The sequence below is a fragment of the Prorops nasuta genome, unplaced genomic scaffold, assembly GCF_024137725.1.
Source record: "Prorops nasuta isolate Cenicafe-Biocafe unplaced genomic scaffold, Cenicafe_Pnas_1.2 PNAS00003, whole genome shotgun sequence".
In the NCBI taxonomy this organism is placed as follows: domain Eukaryota; kingdom Metazoa; phylum Arthropoda; class Insecta; order Hymenoptera; family Bethylidae; genus Prorops; species Prorops nasuta.
The window spans coordinates 3,475,041-3,486,453 of record NW_027116800.1 but is presented as its reverse complement, the minus strand read 5'-3'; the positions used below and the strand labels follow the sequence as shown (position 1 = coordinate 3,486,453).

The following is an 11,413-nucleotide window of genomic DNA, read 5'->3' as shown; positions in this document are numbered from 1 at the left end:
GTGGTATCGTGACGGACAGGTGGAAGCGCGGCTAATTAATTAAGGATGAAATCACGCTTGGCGGGACGCAGAGTTCTTCAGTCCCGAGCCTCTTGAGAGTTGTCGATTCTGGTCGATGTCGATCAGAAGAAGGGAGAAAGAGAGAGATGCATCGATCGATAAGCAAAGCTCTTCGAGACGGCGTGGAAAGCGCTGAGTTGTGATTACATTGTTTGCAGTTGAATACAGCCGTCTATACGGTGCATTGTGGCCATTGCGCGCAACTTGCACCCACTCCCCCCTTCCCATCTGATTTATCCACCCACCGACAACCCCTGCGATCTGCACCGTTCCGTTACAGTTTATTATACAAATACAAGAACGGTAACTGTCGCTGTGGTTCCACGCCACTGCCCGTCCGTTTATATTTCCAGTACCGGAAGACCCATAATGTACATATTTTCTTCCTTTCAACCTTTCAACGAAGAAAGCCTTCATTGAATTACAACAACCGCGTGCTGGACGCCTTCGATGAGCTACCATGATTTGAAAAGGTTTATATGCCTTTTTCTTCGATCGTTCCATCGGCAGATTGAATATTATCGAACCCTTAAAATTCTCACTGTAAATGCTGTGCTGAAATGTCGAGTATCGCGACGTGAATCAGCTATTTTCGCTATTTGACCCAATTTTTCTTATAAACTCGATACTTTATTTATACAAATTTAACAATTTCCCGATAAACTTGTCAAACCATTCGAGTATATATATATATTTAATTATATTCCTCTAAAATAGCTCTAGGAATAACAATTTTTATGCGATTATTCCAAGATTTTTATCAATTATGATCCGCAGAACAAGTAGACCCGTTTTATCAGTATATTGTTAATCGAAAGTTACTCGTGGTTCATTATGATCATAAAAGAGTTGATATAATTATTGTAAGACAAATTAAACGCAGTTAGCGGTTTACGTTTGAAAGGGCTTTGAGGTAAATTTAGCGAGTGTGCAAAGCGGGTAGAGAGACAGTAATGAAAAAGGGCTCGATGGTTATCGACGAGCATGCACGCGTTAATTAGGCATGCAAATGCCAAATGCGGTGCCACCTACGCGTGCTCGAAGGTTCTCAGCAGGTGTACGAAAGTCGGGATGTTAGCGCGAAATCGTTGGACTCGCGAGAGTTAATTAGGCCTCGAGATAAATAATTATCGATAATGCTTCCGGTAGTTTTTTTCCACTCTTTCGGGGTTGCCGGCAGCTGCCCCTTGGACACGCGCCCGCTCAACGCCAAGGTGAAGCCTCCGGGGTCAACGACACCTGCGGGGGACAAAAGCACAGGGAACGCTCGCAATTACTTTCGATGACTCGAAAGTGGTACGGATTTTAGAAAGAATCTTTTGCCCCGCACTCTACTTCCTTTGTTCGCCTGTTTGGCCCTGATTGCTCGCGTCTGCCCGGAAATTGGACGTACGTTCATTATCATTCGAACGTCCACCATGCACAGCTATATATTTATTATACAGCGCGCGCGAATACAACGTCACTCAGGCGGATTCCCGCAGGAGCGCGTAATTTTAGTCTCGTGCACGTCATAAATAAAGAAATCATCGGGTATATCTTCTCTGTGTATCACGAGGCGAGTTTCTGTGCAAGAGGAGAAAAAAAAGCAGATCCAAGGATATACATTGAGACGATCGAGGGAGGTTCGGGAGAAAATTGCTTCGGTATATACATGCACGTACAAGAGTATATATAGTTACCAACACTGCGTGTCTCGAGATTCCGATTGGCAAAACGTGTATAGCTGACGATGAATGAATCGTATCGTAGCGCACGACGCATGCGATGGTTTTTGCCAGTAAACTACTATCTAGCAGCCGCTGCAGAGTTACCAAGTTATTGGATAGTGCCGGTGGACGACGTTCCAAGCGTATTTTATACACGGCAGCCTGCGGACCAATTATAGGTATGCAGGCCTGGATCGATAATCAGCGTGTAACCGATAATGACTCTGCTCGCACATTAACGACACGCCGCCCATCGCACTTGAAGCCAAAGCCAATACATCCTTCAGCGCGTTTACCTCTCCGCTCCAGCTTTTTTTTCTCACTCTTTCCATCTCGAGATCGAGGCGAAAATTGCCACTCGCGCCTACGACTTCCGGCCGCCGGATTCATGCCGCGACATCCGCTCTCGTAAATAATTCGAAGTCGATGTTTTCCTCGATCTCTGGATAATTATCATGCAACTTCCCGGGGCTTTTAATAATCACTGCTGCATGCGAAACTGCCAGGCCCAACGTTAAACCGGCTACTTTGCTCGTTATTAGAAACACTCGGATTCTTTCCTTTGCGTGTTTTGGCGTCGCACCTTGAAATTATTCATATAACGCGGAATGTGAAAAGCAAATATTTCACCTGGAACGCCGCTGCTACCGAAGGTGAAACGTACAAATATGCGTAACGCGCGTGACAAGTCTAATTGCGCGTCTAAGAGGTTCGTAATTTTATAACGATAACAGGTGGAATTTTTTCTTTTTCAGTAAGTCTGCAGTACGTGATAGAATTGAATATAGCTGCGCAATTTTGCCACGGCGTTCATTATCGGTAAATAGGCTATTAGCGCGCAAGCTCGTTGCCAGAGAGTTTCGCACCGATCTAACCCCATAAACCTGCCGGTCGTTCAGTAATAACGTGCGAACGTGCTATCCATCAGTGGCAACAAAACAGATAAATTGCTGTTTCGTCGTCGCTCTAACGAAAGCGCTCCAAATCATTCGAGAAGAAATCCAAAGAAATTGATCGGCTAAAAAACGATGATGCAGCTAATTGCTGATGTAGTATAGAAGGAGGATTCGCGGCGTGGAGAAGAGCTGGATTAAAAATAATGTAAGATCGAGTGCATCCGCTTTAATTCATTACGCTATGCTGGTTAATTGCTCCCGGTAGCTTAGAATCCGTATCATCAGTGCGGATCATTGAACAAAGATTTCTCTCTCCACGCCGTTAACTGTAAAGGTTGTTGCCTAATTAAATAACGGCCCTAGATTCATTCACACGATCCCGGAATGACGTGCACGCCCCCATTTTTGTTCGGTGTTACTATGAATTCAGTGGTGTATCCGTGGCTCACGTAGCCTCTGGCCTAACTGCCAGGCTAACCCCGGACTGGCCACGACATAAATTCACCTTAATGATATCACACCGAGCGGCTAGTGACGCTATCTCAACGTGGCGACACGTGAGAACACGTCTGACACCTCGATCCGAGTTACTCGCGAGCAATCACGCGAAAGATTCTACAATCAGATTTTCCATCTTCGTAACTCCTTTCAGTCTCGTCTCCTTCGGAAGAATTCAGAAGTTCTTACGATGCTAAGATAAACTTTTTCCTCAATTTAAAAATATCTCCTGTATTATAGTTCTCGTCAACAATTCGACGGTAACTGAACTCTTCAACTTTTAATCATTGTTAATTTGGAATTTTTATAATACTATATTACAAGTAATTTAATTCAATTATAATGCAAAATTTATCGGATGGATTAGACTGCCGACGAGAAATCAATTGAAGTCATCTGCAGCTGGTGTAATCTTGATACTTGGTTGTCGAAGAACCGATCTTAAGAGACTTGCCTCCGGTGTTACTTTTTCACCCAGCAGTAATTACAGGTGTTATTTGTCTTGTGTAATTGAAGTCGAATGCTATAGTTATCGCATCTCAATGTTTCAATGTTTAGCTACAAAGTGATTTTGATAGGTTATTCGCTATATTCAACTCGTAAATTTGCCATCGAATATAATTTAGCCACTGGCTCTGTTCTCTTTCAATAACATTAATTCAAATTCTTATATTACATTAAGTAATTAATAAATGTTTGGTAAATTTAAAAAGCTTCTTAGTGTTTCTGTACATTTTTAGAACTTGTAAACGAAAAATAACGTGTGTTTGCAATAAAAAAGAAAAATATAAAATCTTTGTCTAGTATCCTGAGATGTTAAGAAGGCTCCACGGTGATGAACGAGAAATTAGTTCCGCTCAGGGTGGCATGCAAGATGGATGCTGCAACCTTGAACTATTCTTCGAATCTGCAGTCACCTTTTCTACTTAAATTAATTTTCTCACGAAATCATAAAGCGTTATCGTCCGGAAAGACTTCCATTCGATATGCAACAGTTCATGAAAGAATTTTAACGGAAAAAACTGAAAAATGAATGCTCGATTCGCAAGATATATTGTGATAAAAACGACGCGGTTCTATTATATCTGATTGTTATCGCAGGGCCTCCGAGGTCATTTTAGAAGGAGGGAGGGGTTACAGGGCTCTTCACTCTATCTAGCAGTCTTGTACGGAATAATAAAGCAAATTATGATGAGCGCACGCGAAGCAACAGTATAATGCACGAACGAGTACTCGTTACTCAGGCACAATGGCTCGCCTGCTGAGCGTCCAAACTACCGGCTGGCTGGACTGAATTAAACCGCTGCTATCATACAGTTGCTCGTGCCCGGTGTAAGACCGGCTGCGCGACAAAGAAGGAAATGAGACAAGGATAGACGAGAAAGAAAAGCCGATACGAAAAGGAGAGGACACTGACCGACTCTTAGACACTCGAGCAAATTTCATTTTTCTAAACTTTTCAATGTAAATGCAGGAACGAATTTAAAGCAGGGATAACAGAGGTTGGAGCAAGCAAAGTTCAATCGCGTTCAACTTTACCTACGGTATTTATCAACATTTAGTAGGAACCCGAGTTAACAAGCAGAAGTAGGTAGTAGAGGTGAAAACGAGCGGAATCATGAAGCAGAAAGCAATAATAGAAAGCCCGTTAGGATCTCTCTCACATTAATATCGAATGATGAATCCATGCAGGGTGTCATGCGGAATCCTGGATGAGAATGGGGAGCAGTTAGATCGGAGTATTGTGATCTCCGCAGGACGCTGCGGGAAGTCCGAACGGTATCGGGAATCGGCGGAGACCGGTAAATACCACTAATCACTTCTCGATCCTTTCTAACCTGCTTTGACCCACCGCGCATTCGAGGAGTTATAGCCGTCGGTGTATTGAAACTACCTCGAAGAGAGTACCTCGACCTCCGTTCTCGCCTACAAGAATCGTGTCTAAGATGCAACGCGGCCGCTTCCTCCATCGCGACAACACATTGCCATTTTAGCAAAAGCCAATAAGCTATAAAATATCGAAATTAAAGAAATTCCATAAGGTGGGTGCATCTTCCATCGTCTAGTTAATAATTCGCATACCAACTGTCTGCCAACTCGAATATGGAGAGAAGGTATAATACATCTAGCACATAAACAGAACTGGATGTGGACATAAAGGACGTGTATTGACTACGAAAAGTATACATAATAAATATAGTAAGTTGTCTAAAAGATTTTAAATATATATATACTATTCATAAATAAATAATCTTCTGAAGTAAAATTACTAGAATAGACACACACAAGCTGGAGGACATAAAACTAACAAAAATTTAACAGATCTCACGGGAAGAACCTGTGCTGACTCTGTTCTAATTTAAGAAAACTCAAAGTGACGCGATATTTTCTCCTTGATACTATCTGTCTGGTTGGTCATCCTCTGCTCCTTCATCGCTGCTAACCGATGATCGACTGCTAGTAGCTGGACTTGGATCCCGACTTTTACTATGATTCCTGCTTCTGTTGCCATTGTCCTCATCGTTATGGTTAGGTGGATCTTCTGCAGATACCTCGGTCGGCGCGCTATTCAGCGTCTCCTCCTTGTTTCTTCGTTGCCGTTCTCTGCCCAGAAGTTCCCTGCTACTTTATAGTTTTTTTTTTTTCAATCATTATCATTTACAAATTGAGGATACCAAACGAAAGCAGCACCTAATACATCATTCTGAACTACTTTCTTGTCACGAAAAACTATATTTCATTCTAAGCAAGTGACTTTGGCGCAATCAACTTTTACACGATACTGAATTTATGGTCCTGCTAATTTGCATTTTCCAATGATAGATTCTTACGAGATCCAAAAGCAGAAGGATGCAAATAAGGCTGGCTAGATGGTGAAACATTAGTTTAGGGGATATAGCGGTTTGTCACCTCTTCCTGGTAGCAACCCTGAGTCCTCCTCTCCTTCTGCCTCTGGCTCTGGACCTTCTCCTGCCACGACCACGGCCTCGCCTTCTTCCCCTTGACCTGCGACCTGGCCTGCGCCTTCTTCGACCTTTGCCTCGTCGTCGTCGTCGCCTGCTTCGGTCCATCGGTACCATGTTACGGATAGTAGTCAAGATTTCCGGATCTGTGTTCAAGATGTAGTTGTTCTGAACCTTTTTCAAAATTCCGTACTCGACACCTCGTTTTAAAGCGGTAGCAATCTTGAAGAAACAAAATTTATGGTCAACGCTTCTTGAACATCATTTTCAGATTTCAAGGAATTTCTGCAAAGTAAACCTGTCTCTGCACTGCAGTCTCCGGCGCATCGTATTTCGACACAATGTAGCTCATGATGTCTTTGGAGGTGGAGCCGCGGGCTTCGCAGAGGTTTCTTATCGCCGAAACCACCAAGGCCGACATCTTTGGAGTGTTCCTCACCATTTTGTTCGATCATCCGTTCCACAACTCGATCGCCTAACGAGTTTACGAAAGCTACTCAATGCTGGCAATGCTATATTCATCTAGCTCCTCGTTGAAATTTTACTTGACTAGCATGAAATATTGCTATTCAGCAAAATCGACCCTTGGATGAAAAGAGTTTTATGACTATTTCGAAGATACGAACTATTCTTCTCTTCGTTGGTCGGATGCGCCAATAAAGTAAAATTACTTATCGGTGTAAAATGATCCTTCCAGCAGAACACCTCATTTTTGTGATTAAAATACTGATCAAATTTAGCCAAGATATTCCAGAAACAGTGGCGAACGTGTAGTTTTGCGTAACGTCGAGACACGCAATGACAATGCGAATGTGAGATAAATGACAGCTCTGTTGATCGAGTCGTAATTTGTTTTTCCATGTGAACAGAATTCCCGCGATTGACGCAGTCGTCATGGATTTTCATTGGTGAAATCGATCTCCGAAGCTTATCGATAATAAATTCTTATCAAGCTAATTTCAGTGAGGCCAATAAGGTTCAATCTGAAGAGAGATGCAGTTAATTTTATAAAAGCATATATACAGGCATCTTCGTATTATCGAATTTACACGAGAGAGAGAGAGAGAGAGAGAGAGGTACCTACTCACGTGTGAATCATATTTTAAATAGGATAAGATGGATTTTCCATGTTATGTTATTTTAGGTCAAGAATGTCCGTGGATATTTATGAAATATCGGAGGATCGTTTATTTTGCATATAAACGGACAGCATGAAATATAGTTCTAATTCATAAGGAATCATGAAATTTTAAGTGCAGCTTAAGCAGTAGTCTAGGATGAATAATATAGCCGCTCGTGCCAGCTCGTTCTTGGTTTCCTTTCTCGAGGAAGTCGACCTGATAATTCACCATTTCCGAAGGACATTGTCGTTAAACCAATTACACGCCCAGAGCGGTAGCGGCGAGCGAGAAATTAAGTGGTAGGCAATGAAAAGAGGTAAATGAAGGAGTGGGAAATAAATTATGCGAGCGCCACCGAGCCTCTGTGAATAGCCTCGTTTCTTACTCTTCATTGCTAATTCCTCATTTCGTATTCCGCGTCGCGTATTCCTTTTTTTCCTCCCCTGCCTGCATAATGCATTTCATCACTACGCATATATGTATCAATTGTATATCGAGAGGAGGATGTAAACACCGTGTAACTGAATCAGAGTAGCAATATTTGTCAAGACCTCTCTGTATTTTAATTACTTCGATACGCCATTCAACATTATTCGGTATAACTATATAAACTATGCGCGACACTATGATATACCACGCATATTGCAACGCGCTAATTGGATTATGTAAAAATTCCATATTTCGTAAATTACGAGATGGAAAAATAATGGCAAGAGCGACAGTGAGAGCTCGAGCGAATCAATTATTAAATATTAAATGCGAGCTTCGAGTCATACGTATCGATTAGAGCTAACTTTAATTATCCTTTCCCCTCCTTATAATTTTCAAGCGACAGGTGGTTTGAAGGGTAGAAGTAGGAAGGCTTGGTACAAGGGGAACATAATTCTAAGGATACTATTGGGAAACGTTTGAATCCTCGACGAAAAAGCTTACCGTTCTTTCCAGTAATTGGATAGCTTGAAATTCCTGGGTTTACAAAAATAACGCAGTAATTTAGTTGGTTATGTACAATTAAGTTTCCATACGTACAGGCCGATTTGCTGATTCGTTAATCAGTATCAAGCGTTGGGAAGTGGTAGGCGAGTGCACACCTGCTATACGTTTGCTTGTTCCTACAGTAGCGATAATTCATCACAGTCGACTTCGGAAGCTGCAGAATCTTACAAATTTCTTAATAATTCTCCCTCTCCCTCTTTATCCAACGTAAGTAGGTATGTTTGAATATAAGCAAACGTCACATTTTCACATTCCTTAATATACATGAATTTATATTGAAAGTGAAATAAAAATTGTTTCCGAAGGTATTTGATTTTCTTATTCTCTGCTCCATAGGTTAATGAAAAATTTGTCACTGCAATTTATTTTCTGAATAACTATCACCGGTCAAAGGACCAATCAACAATGTTGTCCAAGTGTTATACGTGATGATTGCGATTGGTTAGTGAACGGCACGCCCCTCTCTGCATTTCACTCGCCTATTACAACCACCGCATAAATTAGGTATAAGCTAGGTTTTGCATACTCGATTATTGGATATATGACCTCTATCCTATTAAATCTATCGCACTTCACACCAGAAGTACTTATATATATACTCCGTAGACTGTACAAATGTTGCTCGTGCAGTTTCTTCTTATTTAATTTTCATTTTAGTATATATATATATCCCAGGACATATATATAAAAAAACAAGCACTTCCATGCGAATATCGTAATCGTAATGTCTCAGCAACGATATATCAACTGATTTTATATTGGAGGAAATCTATAAAAGAGCAAAATATATATGGAAAGAATTGCCATGACTGGAATGATAGCTTTGCATGCGAGATTTTCGAGACTCGAGTATAGCGGAGAGGGAAGAGTGAATTAGTACCGATGAGAGTGCGCGCAGTTAATAAACCGGACTTATTAAACGATTACATTAACGTAACGTCGGCGGAGATTAATGCACTCGGGTCCCCCGAACGTCTCACTCGTCGCAAGCAACGGGTATACGCGCGAAGAAAGGTAGAAACTGACAAGAAATATGATCCAAACCGTGCCGCAGGCATCGTTTCACAGTAGCTTCGGAATAATTACGCCTACGATCGTCGATATTTTTGCAAATCGAGCGCTAATACCTCATCGCTATATCCTAGGCTGAACAAAAATGCTAGGTATACGCCATATCGTTGAAAGAACCGTTTTAATAGGGAGCAACGTAGCATCCCATGCGATAATATAAATCAAGCAAGTTCAGTCGAGAATCATTTACTTTGTAAAATAAATTTGTCCTAGAGCATGGTATATGGCTGAAAGAAGCAGTATGTCTAGCTTAATAGGATAGCGCAGCAATTTTGAGCAGGTAAAGCGCTTTAATTCCTCGCACGTCATCTACGAAATGTATCGTGGACGGAAGAATTGTAGCTCGGGCGATTCAACGAAGCTGGGATTTTTCGATTACGAGCCAAGAGCAGGCGGCGTGTATAATAACGCTCGCGCGGCGCGAGCGCCTATGCTTCTACGCGATTTCCCGCGCGGTAGCATAAACCACGTAACTCGTTAAGAATTATTTACGGTCAGAAAACACTCGTCGGTTTTTACCGGTGGAGTCAAGGCAAGCCAAGGCAAAATTACTTTCTTGCCCCTGCCGTGAAGATGAGAGGAGCGCTCGGTGGAAGAGTGAGTAAGAGAAAGAGGGAGAGGGGGGGAGGGGGGATAAAGGAGAAGAGTGTATAGGAAAAGAAGAGAAGGATGAAAGAGTCTTCGTGATCTCTGCATGTTACACCATTTCTGGCGGGCGTAAAGAGCAGGTGGAAAGGCGAGAACACGAAAGTGCTCGAGCGACCATGCAATTTCCTCGACCACCCGCACCAACCACTGCACTCGATGTCATGTGTTTATAAATAGTGCATCAACGTAATTCCTACTGGCTCTAGCCTTGGCGAAAGATTTACGAACACCGTGCAACGGGCAGCTACCAACTAGCTCTGACTAGATGCGAGCAAAGGAATCCGCTATATAATAACGAGAGAAAAGCGCGTACCATCCGGACACATCTAGCATCTAGTTGGACGATAACGAAGATTCTTCGAATTTTCTGCCTCGCTTCCCTCGTAAATTCAAAACCGTCTGCTTAAACCTCCCATGTTTTGTTCAATAAATATATATATATATATATATATATATTCCATGACTGAAAAATATCACGAAATTATCTTGTTTTCTTATAATTTCTCGTTTATGTATATATATATATACATATTCGCATAAACATGCAGGACTTCCTTAGACTCTCGTACTCTTTACTTCGATTTTTACAACCTTATCGGTTCCATTACTGTACCATCCGTTAAGCCCTTATTCCTACATCCCGTATCATAATCTTATATAAACTGCTTTATTATCTAATTTACGCGTGATTTATGACGAGCAGAATTATATTTGCGAAGCAACATTAAGCAATAAATTCTGTGAGACTCATTAAATTCTGACAGTCATCATTACACGGTTAGTGAAACATATAACGAGAACAAAACTGGAAACGCATATAGCGAGAACAAAACTGGCGGACAGGCAACGAAACGTGACGAATGAGCTTCGAATATGTAACCGTGAAGGAAGTTTCGACAACGGGGCAACGTATATTTCATGGAGCACAGCTTCCTTGGATGCGTACTAGCTATTTCTGCTGTCCACGAATGCGTGTCAAATGCACACCCTCGCCAATATTAAGACAATTCTTTTTATTCCATCTGCAAACTCAAAACTTTTCGTATAGCATCGATATCGTGGTATACTCGAATTCCTCCAGTCTATATTAAATGCAATTACATTGCTTATTTAAAAATAAACAATAACAAGCGAAAAGAAAATGCATCAATTTCCTTTAAATCTCGTGCTCAACCTAAACTCGTGTGATTCTGCAAGATTTACAGTAGAGGACTTCCCATTCGCGTAATAAATAGTGTAATTATAATCGCTGGTTATTAAGAGTTAAGGGGGCACTATAATAGAAAATATGTATACACGTTTTGATTTATCCTCACTAAATGTCATATTCGGAACATAAATTGCGCTTGGTTAGAGGACTCTGCAGTTTCTCTGGTGCTGACATAGAATTATACAGGCATCGTGTAGTATTTATGGATCCATTTGGTAAGCCGGATAAATTAATAGAATCG

General features: G+C 41.5%; 1 protein-coding gene across 1 annotated transcript; it reads right to left on the bottom strand.

Annotated features, from left to right (window-relative positions):
- Nucleotides 1–4,779: 4,779 nt before the first annotated feature.
- On the bottom strand, nt 4,780–6,568 carry LOC136784075 (pre-mRNA-splicing factor CWC22 homolog). Its single transcript, XM_066744565.1, has 5 exons — nt 6,425–6,568; nt 6,074–6,348; nt 5,564–5,785; nt 5,250–5,335; nt 4,780–5,171 (listed from the first exon to the last, which is right to left on the bottom strand). Exons 1-5 carry the CDS (start codon nt 6,566–6,568, stop codon nt 4,780–4,782), a joined length of 1,119 nt encoding a protein of 372 aa, XP_066600662.1.
- Between the last annotated feature and the right edge of the window lie 4,845 nt (nt 6,569–11,413).